At 38.5% G+C, this 22,265-nt stretch overlaps 1 protein-coding gene across 1 annotated transcript in view; it reads left to right on the forward strand.

Moving 5' to 3' along the window:
• SLC25A21 (solute carrier family 25 member 21) overlaps positions 1-22,265 on the forward strand; it is a 490,584-nt gene that overhangs the window by 466,391 nt on the left and 1,928 nt on the right. The window contains exons 8-9 of the mRNA XM_024762014.1: positions 18,418-18,599; positions 19,537-19,589. Coding sequence (XP_024617782.1) covers positions 18,418-18,599; positions 19,537-19,589 — 235 coding nt within the window. The remainder of the gene's footprint in view (positions 1-18,417; positions 18,600-19,536; positions 19,590-22,265) is intronic.

Consider the following 22,265-nt stretch of genomic DNA (forward strand, 5'->3'; position numbering starts at 1 on the left):
TACTTTCTCCCACTCCATAAGTTTCCTTTTTACACTTTTGTTTCCTTTGCTGTTCAGAAGTTTTTAGTTTGACATAGTCCCACATGTTTACTTTCGTTTTTATTGCCTGTGCTTTTGGTGTCATATCCATGAAATCACTGCTAAGACCAATAACATAAAACTTTTCCCATATGTTTTCTTCTAGGAGGTTTATGGTTTCAGGTCTTATTTTAAGTCTTAAATCCATTTTGAGTTGATTTTTGTGTATGGTATAAGGGTTCATTTTCATTCCTTTGGAAGTGGATACCTAGTTTTCCCAGCACCATTTGTTGAAGATTGTCCTTTCCCAAGTGTGTGTTTTTCGTACCTTTGTTGAAGATTGGTTGACCATATATGCTTGGATTTATTTCTGGGCTTACTATTCTGTTCCATTCATCTGTATGTCTGGCTTTATGTCAGTACCATACTGTTTTAATTACTGTAGCTTTGTAATATATTTTGCAATATATTTTTGAAATCAGGAAGTGTGATGCCTCCAACTTTATTCATCTTTCTCAGGGTTAATTTGGCTACTTGTGGTCTTTTGTGATTCCATATGAATTATATATTTTTAAAATTTCTATAAAAAATGTTATTGAAATTTTTACAAGGATTGCATTGAATCTGAAGATCATTTGGGGTAGTATGGAAATTTCAACAACACTAAGTCTTCCAATACATGAACATGGGATGTCTTTGTGTTTGCTTCTCTTTTAAAATTTTTTCACTGGTGTTTTGGAGTTTTCAGTATACAAGTCTTTCACCTCCTTAGTTCAGTTTATTACTAAGTATTTTTATTTTTGTTGGTGCTATTGTAAATGGGATTGTTCTCCTAATTTCCTTTTCAGATAGTTCACTGTTATTGTGTAGAAACACGAGTGATTTTCATACGATGATTTTGTACCCTGCAGCTTGACTAAAGTAATTTATTAGTTCTAAATGGTTTGGTATGGAGTCTTTAGGTTTTTCTACATATAAGACCATGTCATATGTAACACAGACAATTTTATTTCTTCTGAATTTTTTTAAAAATATCTTTATTGGAGTATCATTGCTTTACACCGGTGTGTTAGTTTCTGCTTTATAACAAAGTGAATCAGCTATACATATACATATATCCCCGTATCTCCTCCCTCTTGCGTCTCCCTCCCACCCTCCCTATCCCACCCCTCTAGGCGGTCACAAAGCACCAAGCTGATCTCCCAGTGCTATGAGGCTGCTTCCCACTAGCTATCTATTTTACATTTGGTAGTATATATAAGTCCATGCCACTCTCTCACTTTGTCCCAGCTTACCCCTCCCCCTCCCCATGTCCTCAGGTCCATTCTCTACGTCTGTGTCTTTATTCTTGTCCTGCCCCTAGGTTCTTCAGAACCATTTTTTTTTTCTTTCTTAGATTCCATATATATGTGTTAGCATACGGTATTTGTATTTCTCTTTCTGACTTACTTCACTCTGTATGACAGTCGCTAGGTCCATCCAATCACTACAAATAACTCAATTTCATTTCTTTTTTATGGCTGAGTAATATTCCATTGTATATAGGTGCTACATATTCTTTATCCATTCATCTGTCGATGGACACTTAGGTTGCTTCCATTTCCTAGGTATTGTAAATAGAGCTGTAATGAACATTGTGGTACATGACTTTTTGAATTATGGTTTTCTCAGGGTATATGCCCAGTAGTGGGATTGCTGGGTCATATGGTAGTTCTATTTTTAGTTTTCTAAGGAACTTCCATACTGTTCTCCATAGTGGCTGTATCAATTTACATTCCCACCAATGGTGCAAAAGGGTTCTCTTTTCTCCACACCCACCCCAGCATTTACTGTTTGTAGATTTTTTGATGATGACCATTCTGACTGCTGTGAGGTGATACCTCATTGTAGTTTTGGGGGTTTTTTTTATTTTAGCCTTTTAAAAAAATTTTTTTAACGTCTTAATTGGAGTATAATTGCTTTACAATGGTGTGTTAGTTTCTGCTTTATAACAAAGTGAATCAGTTATACATATACATATGTTCCCATATCTCTTCTCTCTTGCATCTCCCTCCCACCCTCCCTATCCGAACCCACTAGGTGCTCACAAAGCACCGAGCTGATCTCCCTGTGCTATGCGGCTGCTTCCCACTAGCTATCTATTTTATGTTTTGTAGTGTATATATGTCCATGCCACTCTCTCACTTTGTCACAGGTTACCCTTCCTCCTCCCAATATCCTCAAGTCCATTCTGTAGTAGGTCTGTGTCTTTATTCCTGTCTTGCCCCTAGTTTCTTCATGACCTTTTTTTTTCTTTTTTTTCAGATTCCATATATATGTGTTAGCATACAGTATTTGTTTTTCTCTTTCTGACTTACTTCACTCTGTATGACAGACTCTAGGTCCATCCATCTCACTACAAATAACTCCATTTCGTTTCTTTTTATGGCTAATATTCCATTGTATATATGTGCCACATCTTCTTTATTCATCTGTTGATGGACACTTACGTTGCTTCCATGTCCTGGCTATTGTAAATAGTGCTGCAATGAACATTTTGGTATGTGACTCTTTTGAATTATGGTTTTCTTAGGGTATATGCCCAGTAGTGGGATTGCTGGGTTGTATGGTAGTTCTATTTTTAGTTTTTTAAGGAAACTCCATACTGTTCTCCATAGTGGCTGTATCAATTTACATTCCCACCAGCAGTGCAAGAGGCTTCCCTTTTCTCCACACCCTCTCCAGCATTTATTGTTTGTAGAATTTTTTGATAATGGCCATTCTGACCACAGTGAAATGATATCTCATTGTAGTTTTGATTTGCATTTCTCTAATGATTAATGATGTTGAGCATTCTTTCATGTGTTTGTTGGCAGTCTGTATATTTTCTTTGGAGAAATGTCTATTTAGGTCTTCTGCCCATTTTTGGGTTGGGTTGTTTGTTTTTTTGATATTGAGCTGCGTGAGCTGCTTGTAAATTTTGGAGATTAGTCCTTTGTCAGTTGATTCATTTGCAAATACTTTCTCCCATTCTGAGGGCTGACTTTTCATCTTTTTTAAAGTTTCCTTTGCTGTGCAAAAGCTTTTAAGTTTCATTAGGTCCCATTTGTTCATTTTTGTTTTCATTTCGATTTCTCTAGGAGGTGGGTCAAAAAGGATCTTGCTGTGATTTATGTCATAGAGAGTTCTGCCTATGTTTTCCTCTAAGAGTTTTATAGTGTCTAGCCTTACATTGAGGTCTTTAATCCATTTTGAGTTTATTTTTGTGTATGGTGTTAGGGAGTGTTCTAATTTCATTCTTTACATGTAGCTGTCCAGCATCACTTATTGAAGAGGCTGTCTTTTCTCCATTGTATATTCTTGCCTCCTTTATCAAAAATAAGGTAATCATATGAGCGTGGGTTTATCTCTGGGCTTTCTATCCTGTTCCATTGATCTATATTTCTGTTTTTGTACCACTACCATACTGTCTTCATTACTGTAGATTTGTAGTATAGTCTGAAGTTAGGGAGCCTGATTCCTCCAGCTCCGTCTTTCTTTCTTAAGATTGCTTTGGCTATTTGGGGTGTTTTGTGTCTCTATACAAATTGTGAATTTTTTTGTTCTAGTTCTGTGAAAAATGCCATTGGTAGTTTGATAGGGATTGCATTGAATCTGTAGATTGCTTTGGGTAGTATAGTCATTTGCACAATGTTGATTCTTCCAGTCCAAGAACATGTTATATCTCTCCATCTGTTGGTATCATCTTTAATTTCTTTCATCATTTTCTTATAGTTTTCTGCATGCAGGTCTTTTGTCTCCTTAGGTAGGTTTATTCCTAGGTATTTTATTCTTTTTGTTGCAGTGGCAAATGGGTGTGTTTCCTTAATTTCTCTTTCAGATTTTTCATCATTAGTATATAGGTATGCAAGAGACCTCTGTGTATTAATTTTGTATCTTGCTACTTTACCAAATTCATTAACTAGCTCTAGTAGTTTTCTGGTAGCATCTTTAGGATTCTGTATGTATAGTATCATGTCATCTGTAAACAGTGACACCTTTACATCTTCTTTTCTGATTTTGATTCCTTTTATTTCTTTTTCTTCTCTGATTGCTGTGGCTAAAACTTCCAATACTATGTTGAATAATAGTGCTGAGAGTGGAAAACCTTGTCTTGTTCCTGATCTTAGTGGAAATGGTTGCATTTTTTCAAGCTAACTTTGTGGGGTTTTTTGTCTTCTTTCTCTAATTGCTTTAGGTGTAAGGTTATGTTGTTTATTTGAGATGTTTCTTGTTTCATGAGGTAGGATCGTATTGTTATAAACTTCCCTCTTAGAACTGCCTTTGCTGCATCCCATAGGTTTGGGTTCAGCATGTTCTCATTGTCATTTGTTTGTAGTTATTTTTTTATTTCTTTGATTTCTTCAGTGATGTCTTGGTTATAAAGTAGTGTATTGTTTAGCCTCCATGTGTTAGCATTTTTACAGATTTTTTCCTGTAATTGACATCTACTCTGATAACATTGTGTTTGGAAGAGATACTTGATATGATTTCAATTTTCTTAAATTTACCAAGGCTTGATTTGTGACCCAAGATATGATGTATCCTGGAGAATGTTCCATGTGCACTTGAGAAGAAAGTGTATTCTGTTGTTTTGGGTGGAATGTCCTATAAATATCAATTAAGTCCATCTTGTTTAATATATCATTTAAAACTTGTGTTTCCCTATTTATTTTCATTTTGGAAGTTCTTTCTTTTGGTGAAAGTGGGGTGTTAAAGTCTCCTACTATAATTGTGTTACTGTCGATTTCCCCTTTTATGGCTGTTAACATTTGCCTTATGTATCGAGGTGCTATTTCTTCTGACTTTGTTGCCTTTTATTTTTTTTTCTTGCATAATTGCTCTGACTAGGACTCCTCTTACTATGTTATTATGGTGAGAGTAGGCATCTTTGACAAGTTATTTGTTACTTGTTTGTTAGATATTCATGAAAAAGCTTTCAGTTTTTCACCAGTGAGTATGTTAGCTGTGGGCTTTTCTTATATGGACTTTATTTTGTTGAGGTAGTTTCTTTCTGAGTGTTTATCATGAAAACATGTTGAATTGTGTCAAATGCATTTTCTACAAATATTGAGATATTCATGTGATTTTTCTTTTTATCCTTCATTCTCTTAATGTGCTCTAACACATTAATTGGTTGTCATATGTCGAACCATCCTTTTATCCCAGGGATAAATCCCACTTTGTCATAATGTATGATCTTTTTAACGTGCTGTTGGATTCGATTTGCTAGAATTTTTTGAGAAATTTTACATCCATATTCATCAGGGATCTTTTCCTGTAGTCTTCTTTTCCTGGGTGTCTTTGTCAGGCTTTGGTATCAAGGTAACGCTGGCCTCATAAAATTAGTTGGATGTGTTCTCTCCTCTTCAATTTTTTGTAAGAATTTAAGAAGCATTGGTGTTAATTCTTCTTTAAATGTTTGGTAGAATTCACCAGTGAAACTATCTGGTCCTGGGCTTTCCTTTGTTGGGAGGTTTTTGATTGTTGATTTAATCTCCATACTAGTTATAGGTCTGTTGACACTTTCTATTTGTTTGTGATTTAGTCTTGGTAGGTTGTTTATTTCTAGGAATTTATCCATTTCTTCTAGATTATCCAGTGTGTTTGTACATAATTGTTCGTAATAGCCCCTTATGATCCTTTTTAGTTTTGTGGCATCAGTTATAATGTCAGTTATAATGTCTCTTCTTTCATTTCTGACTTTGAGTCTTCTCTCTTTTTTTTCTTAATGAGTCTTGCTAAGGGTTTGTCAGTTTTATCTTTTTAAAAACCCCACTCAGTTTCAGTTTTTTTCCATTGTTTTTCTTGTCTCTATTTTATTTATTTCTGCTCTAATCTTAGTATTTCCTTCCTCCTGCTAACTTTGGGCTTAGTTTGCTCTCCTTTTTCTAGCTCCTTGAGCTGTAAAGTTAAATTATTTATTTGAGATCTTTCTTCTTTTTAGTATAGGTGTTTATCACTATGAACCTCCCTCTTAGTACTCCTTGTGCTGCATCCCATAAGTTTGGGTATGTTGTGTTTTCTTTTCCTTTCACTTGAGTTATTTTCTTTTTTTTTACTTATTTATTTTTTATACAGCAGGTCCTTATTAGTTATCCATTTTATACATATTAGTGTATATGTGTTGAGGTATTTTCTAATTTCCTTTTTTATTTCTTCTTTGACTCAATGGTAATTCAAGAGTGTGTTGTTTAATTTCCACATATTTGTGAATTTTTCCATTTTCCTTCTGCTATTAATTTCTAGTTTAATTCGATTGTAGTTTAGAAAGATACTTGGGATTATTTCAGTCATCTTAAACTTAAGACTTGTTTTGTGACCTAAATGTGATCTATCCCAGAGAAAAATCAATGTGTGCTTGAGAAGAATATGTAATCTGATGCTTTGGGGTGGACTGTTCTGTATATGTCTTTTAGGTTCATTTGGTCTATAGTGTTGTTCAGGTCCTCTCTATCCCTGTTGGCTCTGTCTGGCTGTTCTATTCATTACTGAAAGTAGGGTATTAAATTCTCCTATGATTGTATTGCTCCCTTTAGTTCTCTCAATCTTTGCATTGTATATTTAGATGCTCTGATGTTGAAAGTATATATAATTGTTACCTTGGTTGATTGACCCTTTTATCATTATATAATGTCCTTCTTTGTCCCTTGTGACAGTTTTTGACTTAAAGTCTATTTTGTCTGAAATAGGTATAGCTGCCTCTGCTCTCTTTTGGTTACCATTTGCATGGAATATCTTTTTCCATCCCTTCACTTTCAACCTATGTATGTCCTTAAATCTAATGTGAGTTTCTTGTAGACAATGTATAGTTGAGTCTTTTTTTTTCATTTAGCCACTGTATGTCTTTTGATTGGCAAATTGAGTCAATTTATACTTACAGTAATTAATTAGGGAAGAATTTACTATTGCCATTTTGTTAATTGTTCTTTGTTAGGCTTGAAGGTCTTTTTTTCTGTTTTTTTCTCTCTTGCTGTCTTCCTTTGTATTTTGTTGATTTTTTTTGTACTGATATACTTTGATTCCTGTATTTTTTTCTTTTGTATAACTTCTATGGGTATTTTTTTTGGAGGGAGGCTTACATAAAATATCTTATAACAGTCTATTTTAAGCTGATAAAAACTTAAGTTTAATTGCATACAAAAAGTGTACACATTAACTTCTCTCCCCCTATACTTTATGTTATTGTTGTTACAGTTTACATATATTCATATTGTATATCTTTTAACCTCTTTTTTAGTTATACTTTTAATATTTTTGTTTTTTAACTGTTATCCTAGATTTAAAAGTGATTTACCCACCACATTGCAGTAATACAGTATTCTGATTTGTCTATATGTTTATCTTTACCAGTGAATTTCATACTTTCTTATGCTATCATGTTGCTGTCAACAAACATCCTTTTAAGCTGAAGAACTCCTTTCAGCATTTCTTGTAACACAGGTCCAGTGGTGATGAACTTCCTCAGCTTTTGTTTATCTTGGAAGCCTTTATCTCACCTTCATTTTTGAAGGAACATTTTGCTGCGGATAGTATTATTGGTTAACTTTTTTTTTCTTTCAGCACTTTAAATATATTATTCTATTTCCTTCCAACCTGCAAGGTTTCTGCTGAAAAAGTTGCTGATAGTTTTTGGGATTTCCCGTGTGTATGACAGTCAGTTTTCTCTTGATGCTTTCAAAATCCTCTCCTTAACTTTAGGCAATTTGATTGTAATGTGTCTCAGTGTGGATTTCTTTGAGTTCATCTTACATTGTTTCTCTTGGGCTTCTTGGATCTGGATGTCCATTTTCTTCACCAGATCTAGGAAGTTATTTCTTTTGAATTTTATTATTTCTGGTCCTTTCTCTCTCTCTTCTCCTTATGGGACTCGCATAATGCTTATTTGGAGCTTTGTAGTATCTGATAATCTCGTAGGCTAGCTTCACTCTTTTTCCTTCCTTTTTCTTTTTGCTCCTCTGACTGAATTATTTCCAATGATCTGTCTTTGGGTACGCTGACCCCTTCTGTTTGATCTAGTCTGCTGCTGAATTCCTCTAGTGAATTTTTTGGTTCAATTATTGTGTTCTTCAGCTCCATGATTTCTGTCTGGTAATTTTTTACATTTTCTATCTCTTCATTAAAATTCTCTTCATTGAAATTCTCACTTTGTTCATGCATTGTTCCCTTGACCTCAGTGAGCATCTTTATGAGAGTTATTTTGAATTCTGTATCAGGTAAATCATGTAATTCTCTTTCATTATAGTCAGTTTCTGGAGCTGCATTTTGTTCCTTTGTTTGGAACATCTTTGCCTGATTCTTCATTTTCCTTGACTCTCTATGTTGGTGTCCATACATTAGACAAGGCAGTCTTCATGGACTGGCCTTATGCAGGGGAAGACGCCCATGATTCAGTATGACCAGAGATGCTGGGGACCTGTGCCAACTCTTTCCCTCCTCAGGGAAAAGTAGGCAGTTGTCATTTTTTTCTGCTCACTCTATACTGAGCAAGAGGAGAGATATGGCTTCTACCAGTCCATACCTCCATCTCAGTTCTCCCCCAGATGGCTAGACTCTGCAGGACCCATCAGAAATCCAAGACTGGCAAGGAATATACCAGTTCCTTGGGCAGTCCCAGACAAGTTGGACATGCAAACCAATTCCTTCCCTCCACCCAACCCTGGGAGAACATGGAAGCTAGGGAGTCTTCCTGATTATATGGTGAAACACTCGGGGCAGGGACTCTGGTGGGAGGTTGTGCTGAATCTCCCCACTGAATTCTGTAAGTCTGTTAATGTTCACCCAGGGTGCAGAAGACTTTCAACCAATTTCTAGATTTCTCATGCAGAGAATTTGTCCATGAATTGTTGTATTTGTGGGAGAAAGGAGGACCCAAGGCTTCCAACTCTGCCACCTTGCTGATGTCACTCTTTAGGTTAGGAGACATTCTGAGTTCACTTCCAGTCTTGTGATTCTAAGATTTCATTCTCTACCATTTAAGTCTTTGCTTGGACTGAGAGGTGATCTCCTTGAATGTTGAATTGGAACGAAATTGGAACGAAAACCACATTCACAGAAAGGTAGACAAGATGAAAAGGCAGAGGGCTATGTACCAGACGAAAGAACAAGATAAAACCCCAGAAAAACAATTAAATGAAATGGAGATAGGCAACCTTCCAGAAAAAAAAATCAGAATAATGATAGAGAAGATGAGTCAGGACCTTGGGGAAAAAATGGAGGCAAAGATTGAGAAGATGCAAGAAATGTTTAACAATGACCTAAAAGAATTAAAGAACAAAACCTAGAAGAATTAAAGAACAAACAGAGATGAACAATACAATAATTGAAATTAAAAATACACTAGTAGGAATCTATAGCAGAATAACTGAGGCAGGAGAACGCATAAGTGACCTGGAAGACAGAATGGTGGAATTCACTGCTGCAGAACAGAATAAAGAACAAAGAATGAAAACAAATGAATCCCAGGAGACCTCTGGGACAACATTAAACACACCAACATTCACATTATAGAGATCCCAGAAGGAGAAGAGAGAGATAAGACCCAAGAAGATATTTGAAGAGATTATGGTCAAAAACTTCCCTAACATGGGAAAGGAAATAGCCACCCAAGTCCAGGAAGTGCAGAGAGTCCCAGGCAGGATAAACCCAAGAGAAACACACCAAGACACATAGTAATCAAATTGACAAAAAATTAAAGACAAAGAAAAATTATTAAAACCAACAAGGGAAAAATGACAAATAACATACAAGGGAACTCCCATAAGGTTAACAGCTGATTTCTCAGCAGAAACTCTACAATCCAGGAGGGTGTGGCACAATATATTTAAAGTGATGAAAGGGAAAAATCTACAACCAAGATTACTCTACCCAGTAAGGATCTCATTCAGATTCTACGGAGAAATCAAAAGCTTTACAGACAAGTAAAAGCTAAGGGAATTCAGCACCACCAAACCAGCTCTACAACAAATGCTAAAGAAACTTCTCTAAGTGGGAAACAAGAAGAGAAAAGGACCTACAAAAACAAACCCAAAACAATTAAGAAAATTGTTAATAGGAACATACATACCGATGATTACCTTAAAAGTGAATGGATTAAATGCTCCAACCAAAAGACACGGGTTTGCTGAATGGATACAAAAGCAAGACCCATATATACGCTGTCTACAAGAGACCCACTTCAGACCTAGGGACACATACAGACTGACAGTGAGGGGATAGAAAAAGAAATTCCATGCAAATGGAAATCAAAAGAAAGCTGGAGTAGCAATACTCATAACAGATAAAATAGACTTTAATATAAAGAATATTACAAGAGACAAGGAAGGACACTACATAATTATCAAGGGATCAATCCAAGAAGAAGATATAACATTAGGAATATATATGCACCCAACATAGGAGCACCTCAATACATAAGGCAACTGCTAACAGCTATAAAATAGGAAATCGACAGTAACACAATAATAGTGGGGGAATTTAACACCTCACTTACACCAGTGGACAGATCATCCAGACAGAAAATTAATAAGGCAACACAAGCTTTAAATAACACAATAGACCAGATAGATTTCATTGATATATATAGGACATTCCATCCAAAAACAGCAGATTACACTTTCTTCTCAAGTGCACATGGAACATTTTTCAGGATAGATCATATCTTGGGTCACAAATCAAGCTTCAGTAAATTTAAGAAAATTGAAATCGCATCAAGCATCTTTTCTGACCACAATGAGATTAGAAATCAATTACAGGGAAAAAAATGTAAAAAGCAGAAACACATGGAGGCTAAACAATACGTTACTAAATAACCAAAAGATCACTGAAAAAAATCAAAGAGGAAATCAAAAAAACCTAGGGAACAAGTGACAATGAAAACACAATGATCCAAAGCTTATGGGATGCAGAAAAGCAGTTCTAAGAGGGAATTTTATAGCAATAAAATCCGACCTCAAGAAACAAGAAAAATCTCAAATGAAGAATCTAACCTTACACGTAAAGAAACTAGAGAAAGAAGAACAAACAAAACCCAATGTTAGTAGAAGGAAAGAAATCATAAAGATCAGAGCAGAAATAAATACAAACAAAGAAAACAATAGCAAAGATCAAAAAAACTAAAAGCTGGTTCTTTGAGAGGATAAACAAAATTGATAAACCTTTAGCCAGACTCATTAAGAAAAAGAGGGGGGCTTCCCTGGTGGCGCAGTGGTTGAAAGTCCGGCTGCCGATGAAGGGGACACGGGTTCATGCCCTGGTCCAGGAAGATCCCACATGATGCAAAATTTATGATAAAATAACTCTCCAGAAAGTGGGCAGAGAGGGAACTTACCTCAACACAATAAAGGCCATGTATGACAAAACCACAGCAAACATCATTCTCAGTGGTGAAAATCAAAGCATTTCCTCTAAGATCAGGAACAAGACACGGATGTCTACTCTCGCCACTGCTATTCAACATAGTTTTGGAAGTCCTAGCCACTGCAATCACAGAAGAAAAAGAAATCGGAAAAGAAGAAGTAAAACTGTCACTGTTTGCAGATGACATGATACTATACATAAATAAAAAGGGAACCCTCTTGCAGTATTGATGGGAATGTAAATTGATACAGCCACTATGGAGAACAGTATGGAGGTTCCTTAAAAAACTAAAAATAGAACTACTATATGACCCAGCGACCCCACTACTGGGCATATACCCAGAGAAAACCATAGATCAAAAAGACACATGCACACCAATGTTCATTGCAGCACTATTTACAATAGCCAGGTCATGGAAGCAACCTAAATGCCCATTGACAGATGAATGGATAAAGAAGATGTGGTACATATATACAATGGAATATTACTCAGCCATAAAAAGGAGTGAAATTGGGTCATTTGTAGAGACGTGGATGGATCTAGAGACTGTCATACAGAGTGAAGTAAGTCAGAAAGAGAAAAACAAATATCGTATATTAACGCATATATGTGGAATCTAGAAAAGTGGCACAGATGAACCGGTTTGCAAGGCAGAAATAGAGACACAGATGTAGAGAACAAACGTATGGACACCAAGGGGAGAAGCGTGGAGTGGGGTGGTGGTGGTGGGATGAATTGAGAGATTGAGGTTGACATATATGCACTAATATGTATAAAATAGATAACTAATAAGAACCTGCAGTATAAAAAAATAAAATAAAATTTGAAAAAAACCTTTTATACTTATAAGACTTTAAATAAATAAATAAATAAAATTATATTTCTTTGTAAGGTAGACAATTTCTGTAAGCTTCAGATACCTCATCTGCTCAGCAATATTGTGAGGCTTAAATATACAGAAAGTGCTTAACACTGTGCCTAGCACATCGTGTCTTATCATTATCATCATCATCTTTGTCCAGTTTTTAAAATAAACTAATGGAAAGGGCAAAATGACATTTCAAGTAATATGATAATCAAGCCAGAAGGCTAACCATTTAGCTAATGCATGGTGACTTGTAATAATGAGATGTCTTCCGTTGAGTTCATAAAACCGAACAAGTGACTAAGTTTTTAAGAGGCAGAAGTTAGGTACTGTCTCATCGAACTTTGATAGTGAAAGTCCAGAAGTAACTCCCTTCTCTTTACTGCATGTTTACCCCTGCATTTTGTTCACACCCCCATTTCAGTACTCATCACATTGTACTATGATACTTCATTATAAAGCCACCCTATCCCCTCTCTGGACCATTTACCTTCACACTCAATTCTAGCACCCACTGTAGGACCAGGCATTTGTAGACATACAATAAATGTATGTTGGAAGAATATACAACAAATGAATGGTGAATGAGAAGGAATATAACATAATGAATGGGATATAATATAACAATGGTTGGAAGTCTGAAGAACTTGAGTTCAAATCCAAGCTCCACCTCCTATAAGCAGTGTGATCTTGATCAAGTGACTTAACTCTTTAAGTTTCATGTCCTTATCTGTAAAATGGTGTTATGTACTTAATTCATAGGGTTCTTATATGATATATAGGTTTTGTACATGTTTTTTGCATATAAAATTATCTATCAATAACTATTATTAACAGTACCATTAACTTTCTTAATGAAAATTATGAAAAATAGCACAAATATCAAAACATGTACATTATTTTATTACTTCTCTTTACTTCTATTGTTATTTGTTATTATTGTTATTGACAGAAATGCTGGCATGATTCACTGATTGCCAGTACAGCATGACCCATTCAAGCTGTGTGATAGGTTTCACTCAGACCCAACAACCTCACAGATGTGCATTCTTCCTTTGGATGGACCTGGGGTAGGAAAAGGTGAACAGAGTTAACAGCATTGTGTTCAGTTCTGCAGCCTTAAAAAACAAAGCTCTCCGGGCTTCCCTGGTGGTGCAGTGGTTGGGAGTCTGCCAGGGGATGCGGGTTCGCGCCCCGGTCCGGGAAGATCCCACGTGCCGCGGAGCGGCTGGGCCCGTGAGCCATGGCCGCTGAGCCTGCGCGTCCGGAGCCTGTGCTCCGCAATGGGAGAGGTCCGTGTACCGTGCAAAAAAAAAAAAAAAAGCTCTGCTTCCACCAAAGAAGGCTTTAAAATGCTTCCCAGCACATCCAGATCCTTTTAGAGCATCATTTATCCAGTCCAAGGATCCAAAAAGATGAACCATAAGCTTCAGTTTAGCAGTGGTTCTCAGACAAGCATCCATCAGGATAATTTGGAAGACTTGATTGTTGTGCTCCATCCCGAGTTTGGGGTGCTGTACTGTAGGCCTGGGGTAAAACCCCAATTTTCATTTCTACTAAGTTCTCACATGATACTGATGATGGTGGTTCAGGGACCACACTTTGAGAACCATTGAGTTCATAGATATGGTTGAGGTATGAGAAACCTGAGTCCAGAGTGGAAATATTTGCAGAAATCTTTTCACTAAGGTGAATTGCCTGATAACACCCATGAAAATGAGGGCTTTCTGTTTTCAGCCCCAATGTTTTCAACACTGCACTGTCCTTTTTTTACTTTATAAATTTATTGGTAGGGGTAATGATTTGATGAAGATGTTTTTAAGCTTCTATGAGCCTGATAAAATCTATAGACATTTTCTCCTGAAAAGCCCATCTGCGCATACCCAGAACCATTGCTTATAATTTCAGGAGGTTCTCAGGCACCTCCCACAACAACCCACCCACCAACCCTTAGGCGTATCAGTAGAAAAACTATCCCCTAAGGCAAAGTCTTGGGTTCACTTGGATGTAACAAAAATTCCCTTCTTACACCTAAGCTTTCAGTTCACTCATTTGTAAAATAGGAATAAAAATAATAGTTCTTACCTCAAAGACTGTGAAGATTAACTGATATAATACACTGAAGAGCCTAATTTGAAAACCAGGAACACTAAATATTACCTTTTGCTCTCTCTTTATAGTCCTGCTACAACAATCCTCATTCTTGAGGCAAGTGGATGCCTCTCCCTACTAGGGGAAAGATCAGGAAGTGTAAGAAAGAAGAGCCAGCCCAAAGAGTAATATTTCAAGACTTTACTCTGTGCCCACTGCATTCTTTTGCTAAAATCTGGTCACAGGATGCCATATCATGTTTTTTTCTGTGAGTCCCTGAGTAATGGGGTCTGGCAAGCCCAGGCCTGGCTCTATGACCTGAGAGTCTCAATTCATTTGCCTGGAAATACTCCACTTTGCAAATGTCCTATGCCTTGTCATGTCCCCATGTTAACGCCTCCTGGCAGAAAGACAGAAACATAAAGTTCTAATAGGGGTTCATTTACAGGGTAGAAGATACTGAGTTTTGAGAAATAGTGATTAAGGTCAAAGCCTGATTCTCATTGTTTCTACAAAGATAAACTACAGTGATAGGCTAATCCGCAGACGTTTATTTAGCACTTACTGTGCACGCTGTGTAGTAGGTGACACAAAGAGGAATAACACATGCTCCTGTTCTGTGCCAGCTCACATTCCAGCAGGGAAGATCGATACACACAAAAATAAACCAGACACAAAGAGAGCCAGAGCAAGGACGATCAAGGATCAGGCAGTGTTTCAGGAGTGCCCGAGAGGGAGAAATCAATTTTGATGGGGATCCACGGAAGTCTCTTGGGCAAGGTGGGATTTAAGCTGGGACCATAAAGAGTGGGGCTGCTATCTGTGAATATGACGGAGAATGACATTCTAGGTTGTGGGAGTTGTTTGAAGAAAAACATGGACTTAGAAAAGTGTTCGGTAGAAATGTGCATGATTATGATTTAACCAGCATGAGTGTAGTTTGGCTTGGGGGCAGAGGTGTAGAATTTGAGGCTAGAAAGGTAGGTTGAAAGCATATCATGGGAAACAAACCAAAGGCCAATGAGGAGCTTTGGCTTTACTCTCTGTGCTGTGGGGAAGGGTTGAGGGTCTTTGAGTAGGGAGGCACCAGAAGCAGATACGTTTTTATTTTTTAAAAAAAATCCCTGGTGCCACTGTGAAGAACAGATGATAGAAGCAAGAAGAAAGCAAGACTTGGTGAAAGTAATGGGAACCTGAGCTAAAGCCAAAGAAGTAGCAAGAGCAGCCGGAGGGGGACGAAGGGGAGGGGCATTTGAGGGGCTGTGTTCTTCCGAGGATGGTTGATGACGTGCAGCAAAGAAAGCAGAGGTGAGCTGGCAGGGCTCTCCTTGGCGCATCCGATCCCAGTCTGGGTTGCTGCCTAGAGCAGACCATGGACTCAGAAGAAGAGGCTGGAAAGGGGCCCAGAGGCCGGGTGGTGAGGGATAGCTCTTGGCCATCCCCAAAAGACTTTTCTCCTCCCTAGAATGCCCAGAGGGGTAGCAATTGACCATCTGCTTTGCCTGCCTGGAATATCAAGATCAGTGATTCCCAGACATGGGCCCTCAGCCTGGCAATGTCAGAAGTCCTGAAGTTCTTTTTTTTTTTTTTTTTTAACATATATGTTTTCCTCTAAGAGTTTGATAGTGTCTGGCCTTACATTTAGGTCTTTAATCCATTTTGAGTTTATTTTTGTGTATGGTGTTAGAGAGTGTTCTAATTTCATACTTTTATATGTACCTGTCCAGTTTTCCCAGCACCACTTATTGAAGAAGCTGTCTTTTCTCCACTGTATATTCTTGCCTCCTTTATCAAAGTTAAGGTGACCATATGTGCGTGGGCTTATTTTAAAGCAACTTTTAGGTACTTTCCCAGGTGATTCTGATCTGGGAACCTAAGGTGGGTCTGAGGTGGGTCTGGGTATCCATATGTTGTAAAGCTCCCAGGTGACTGATGCACAACTGGATTTGGGAACTACTGTGGGATCTTACTGTTGAGCTGGGAAATGAATAGAAAACATGGGTTCAATATATGCTTGTGCTAGTGAACACTATGATGGCTTGAAGACCTTAGGATTTGGTCTCCAACAGCATCTCAAACATAATGACCTTCATTGAGTGTCTTAGCCTCTCCTCCCTCCCCAACTCCAATCCTCAGCGAACACATCAGGAGGTGGGAGAAGCTGTGTGATTGACAGGGTCCCTTGAACTTCCCAAAAGGTCATTGTGCATATACAAGTCATCACTTTCACCCTTGTCCTTGGCTGTGTCGCAGGAGCACCATGAGAGGGTCTCATCATAGGTGTTTTGAGACTTTAGAAAACAGGTTACATAAAAATACTATCCATTTTCTGCCAGGCTTGTACAATATTCATAGCACTTTTACTACTATTATTGTTTTTATTTCTCAGAAAAACCATGCAGTACAAAGTTAAGGTGGGTGTTAAAAACATCCCTTCTACACACTGGGCTCCATGGGATTCAGTGACTCGTGCAAGGTCAGACAACCAGAGCTGGCCCTGAATCCGCCATCCTCCCGAGCTCCAGTTCTGCTTCCGTGCCAGAATGGAGAAGGGTAACATAAAGGCATTTTTCTCTCCTTGTAAAAGGGAAAAAAATGGGGGAAGGGGAAATTATTTAAACACACCTCACTCATACTGCAATCACTGCATTGTTTTTCCTGTTGAAAGACCCTGTTGGTTTTTAAATCCCTTTAAACCTACCCGACACCTGTATGGCCCAGATCCAAGAATTATTACCGAACCCCTCACTTTTTATATTTAACCACACAGGAGTTTCTGTGATGGTATCTGGCTCTTGTTTCAGTTGAAAATTTCAGAGCTTCCAGAATTTTTCTTCTTCCATAAAGCTATAAGCATGCAATGCTCAGACCTGATTTTTTTTTTTTTTTTTTTATTAAGCAGAGAATGGTTCCCACGTTTACTTCTCCTGCTGGATAAACATAGCATCATGGCACTACCCTGTATTGTTCCTCTGTGAAGATCCCTCCGAAGTATTGACCAAGAGAGGCCAGGGGAAGGATAGGGGAGGTCTCCGTCAGCAACTTACGGTTTGTGAGATGACCCCTCTTCAGGGCAAGAACTGAGGCTGACAGCAAAATGAGAACTTTCCAGCAAATTCATTGTAACAAAGCATAATGTGAGCTCACTAGGCACAAAAATAGGCAAAAAGAAAGTGACTTCCATGTAAGACCTAATTAAATACTTTGATGTTAGGATCAGAGCAGGGAGGGGTGGAAAATCAAATCAGACCAAAGTGAAGGACCCAAATTCAAATGGAAAGAAGAAATTTTTTTCTCTCTCTTTCTTCCTCCCTTTCTCTGTGCCTGTATGTCTCTCTCCCTGTCTCTTTTCTGTCTCTGTCTGTCACCTTTTCTTCCTTTGCCCTTGAAGGAAGAATAAGATTCAGGAACAATGGGTTGAAAATTCTTCAGCCAATAGTCCAGTGACTTACTACTGTTTATAATGCACAGAACGTCACAGGCTGTTTTGCAGCCTTCCCAAGTTGGTTTGTTAATAACAGGAAGCTAGCACTTCTCAGTACAATGGATCAGCTACACGTGAAAATAAATGCAAAAAACCTGGAGGGGAATAGCAGCAGACCGAGAGTAGCCTTGATTTAATTTAACATTTGGGGGTCCACACACAAATGAGCATTTTAGTAGGCTTCATGGTGGAAGTTGCTGTCATTTGTAAAATATTCTGGCCAATTAGCTAATAGTGTGCTTGGATTTCTCCTGTTTTGATACAGTAATACTGAGTACATTGTGAAGCCCAATTATACAAATCATCCCCATATGCCATACCAGTCTTTCTTTATGAACTGTGTTTATAAATCCTGTGTGAGGAAATGTGTACTTCAGCAATTTAGACCATGTGTAAAAACATAGCCAATGGGATTGTCAAGAAAACAAGTTCCAGCCTAGGAAATCCTAATGTGTTCCGCTGGAATAACAGGAGGGTGCCGGGGAGTGCAACGCTCTGCTTAAATACATATTGCTTTATAGTGTTTAACCGACTTAGGGGCTTACGCTTCCCTTTCTGTTATTTTATTCTTCTTTTCTTTTAGGATCCAACCTTGGAGTTTCTGAGAAAATTTGGGGTTGGTCTTCTCTCGGGCACAATAGCCTCAGTCATTAACATCCCTTTTGATGTTGCCAAAAGTAGGATTCAAGGGCCTCAGCCAGTTCCTGGAGAGATCAAGTACAGAACCTGTTTTAAAACAATGGCCACGGTCTATCAGGAAGAAGGGTAACACATTCTTATTTTAATAAATGTGCAAGACTGAAGCATTGCTAAAACCATATTGTACTTCCATTTTGATGAGAGGCATTAAGCCCTCCTGAATTGGGTGTGTGTCTGAGAAGCTCTAGGGAATAGATGAGAAACTTTGTGAGATAACACGGTAATGAGATGTTGGCAAAATCTTACGCCATCAAGAAACATAAGCCACGATCATTCAATATACTGTATGTTTGTCCTAGAATGCCAAGGTGAACTTTTTTTTCTTTTCCCAAGGTGAACTTTTTGCTTGTCGGTTTGCACAGTATGCTATTGGATATAATATGCCCTGTTCCCACGTGGGCAGGAGAGTAACTGTCTTCTGACTATACATCTAATCAAAATGTCACCTAATTATATTCTCCTGAGAGAATTAAACATGAGAGTTCTGTGAAGGTAGTTTTCTTTTAAGAATTTAAAGTATGTGCCTTTTTCTACTGTTTTTTGGGTTTTTTTAAGTCATTTTCGTCTCTTCATCCCTCCTCAGCAGGTCTTATTCTCAAGTAAGCAAGTAGTATTTTATTATTTTGATCTAAACTGCATCGTATTTCCTTCTGTGAGGACTGCGTTTATGGTCTTTTAAACTCAATTCCAAGAGTCATTTTGTCCATATACACAGCTGTCTTGAAAGTAAGGCCTGTCTGGATAGCAAAAACCATCTCGCTGATGAAAGTCCTATTTGCAATGGGACAAGATCAGCATAGCTTGGGTATTAAAGGATTAATTCTTTCCTCTCATCCAATTTGCTGCAGAGAATACTTAGCCCGATACTGTCTGTTTTGAGATTTGAAAATTTTTCTCAAATGACTTTTCTGGGTAAATGCTGGGTCAGCATCTCAGTAAAGCTGAGGTACAACTGCATTTTGTTTTCAGAATAAGAATGTTGCTCTTTCCCTTCCGGTTCTAGCATTTTAGCTTTGTATAAAGGCCTGCTTCCCAAGATTATGAGGCTTGGACCAGGTAATAATGTTTTCATTACTTATATCCTTCCTTCCTTATTTCTCTAGTATCCCTTTTATCTTATTTGTGTCTATCTGCAACACAACTAAAGTTTGTCACACTGTGAAACATGGAAACCTTAAGGATAAAAAGTTGTCTGGGAGTATTCAAGACACTAAAGGCGTCCATTAGAAACGTTCTGCTTTTGTTTATAAGGTACTATTTGTGGCCTTACTGGAGGCTAATAGAAGCCAAAGCCCACCTTAAGTCAATCAGAAAGGATGCACAGCCAGTCGGAGTTTGAGTCGCTTCTGGCTGAAAGGGAGGATTTTTTACTGAGTGAGGGACCAGCCCAATAAAACTTTCCCTGTGCTTCTAGTTCATTCTTGTTCCTGCCTCAGCTTCGCTTCAGAAGGAGAAAAGGAGGACAGCTAGTCTCCATGAACAGCCAGTGCAACTCTCCCCACTGTCGCCTCCGGGAAGCAAGAATGGAAAAGCTGCAGCCTGGCGCTCACCTTCCTAGCTCCTGTCAGCATGATGGTGGAGGCTCCTGGCTCGGGGCCTTACCTCAGGATGCCAGCCCACAAAAAGCCGGCTGTCATTCCCACAGGGAGAGTCAGCTGCCTCTGTGTAAATAGATAAGAAAGCAACTGCTGCAGACTCAACCACCTGGGCAAATAGTCTTGGATTATAAGCAACCTTGTGAATAAGTACAGAAGTATGCACTAGACCACACATATTATTTTACCAGGCTACACTCACCTTCTTAGACATCCTGGAAATCTTCCCCAGAACTGTCCCCTACTCCTCCCCTTTCTCCCTTTCCCAATCCTCCCTTTGAACACTGATGTCCCCTTCCCCTGCCACACTCACACACATGCACATTTACCTTTAAATCTCAGCCCAGTGAACGAGCATTTCTGCCAACGTGAGATATAGCACAGCAGTCTGTAAATTGAAGCTCGTGAACAGTTCATACTTTTGTATATTTTGAAAACACTTCCACAGTTCCCAATCCATCTATCCCAGCCTTTATAGGCATTTAAGCGTGGATTTTTGCTTCGCATTTGAGATTCAGACCTGCCTTCTATTTGTTATTGGCCCGTGTGTCAACACGACCCCAATGACAAAGAATATTGGTGATTTTGTGCCATTCTCTCTTCAAGAATGTGGTGTTTTTCCTTCACCACACAGTATAAACCTGCTAGTAGACCCAGTATTAGAGAAAATCATAGGACTGGCCCTAATCCAGCTTTCTCAGAACGGGATGGGCCTGAAAAGGGAGAGCGATCAGGGAGAGTTTAGCTAAAACGGTAATTGACTGGAACCTTAATCCAAAACTCTTAAATAATCTGACCCCAAGTTTTGTTAGAGGCTTGCAAATGTTTGGTTGGCTTTTGAAGTGTTTTTTGCATGAGGTATCCTGAGTTGCTGTGGTGTTAAATCCAATGAAAGGTGTTCTTGTGAACATACTGTCCAGGCTAAACAAAATTGTGAATAACTGGAAATCTCATTCAAGGACATAGCCTCCACTCTCATCCCAAACATACAGGTCCTAGCAACCTCAAAGGAAAGAAAGGTATAGAGAGAAAGGTAAGACTTTTAAGGATAAGATTTTTTCGAGAGAGAGAAAGAGGAAGAGCGAGAGACAGTAAAAAAGAAAAGAAGGGTGAACCTGGCATTTTCATCCTTCGTTTTAGAGAAGCATCCCATCTTTTTTTTGCGCGGTACGCGGGCCTCTCACCGCTGTGGCCTCTCCCGTTGCGGAGCACAGGCTCCAGACGCGCAGGCTCAGCGGCCATGGCTCACGGGCCCAGCTGCTCCGCGGCATGTGGGATCTTCCCGGACCGGGGCACGAACCCGCGTCCCCTGCATCGGCAGGCAGACTCTCAACCACTGCTCCACCAGGGAAGCCCCCATCTTATTTTTATAACAGCCTTAGCAGCTCTATGTGTCTAATGATCAAGACCTCCCATGAAAGAAGAATCTTGAAGTCTGTGGTTTAAACTTCAAATATCACTAGGCTGCAAACTAACCTGATTCTGCGTGTTCTTGTCTTCTATGGTGAACAGTTAATAAGAGTAAACAGAGCAATTACATACATATTAACAACCCTCCGTAGTGCATCCCTTTTTGTTTGCCAGAGCCAGTGGGGCTACAGCAGCTGAGAGGGGGCTATCAGAGTATCTTCAGGGGTTAAAAATGAAAATTACAGGCAGATAATTATCTTTGGTATAAGGTTACACAAACATGTGCGGCCTGTAGATTAAAAAAAAAAACATATGGTAGTGTGTACAAAATAAGATCAAAATCAAGTTCTGTTTCTTTCTGTCAGAAGCCAGTCTTCTGTTCATGCAGCCAAGGCTTCTCTAAGTTGTACTCTGGATATCTGTCCACATTTTTTTAAATTGGGCTTTACAATGTTGTGTTAGTTTCTGCCGTTTGTCCACACTTTGATTTTGTAATATTGTTCACATAGACATGAAAGGATAGAGAATATCTTAAAGGGCACAGGATATGTGTTATTTACTGCATCAGACAGAACACAGAATCATCCACATGCAAATGCTTCTCCCTACGTCTAAGTATTCAGCAGCCTCAGTGCTTGTTTTCCATATCGTAGTCCTATTGACATATTACATAGCAAGCCCTTTTGCAGCCAGTTATATAACTCTTCTCTTCCAAGATAAATGATGG

This window comes from Neophocaena asiaeorientalis, unplaced genomic scaffold (genome assembly GCF_003031525.2).
Source record: "Neophocaena asiaeorientalis asiaeorientalis breed wild unplaced genomic scaffold, Neophocaena_asiaeorientalis_V1.1 scaffold190, whole genome shotgun sequence".
Lineage (NCBI taxonomy): Eukaryota > Metazoa > Chordata > Mammalia > Artiodactyla > Phocoenidae > Neophocaena > Neophocaena asiaeorientalis.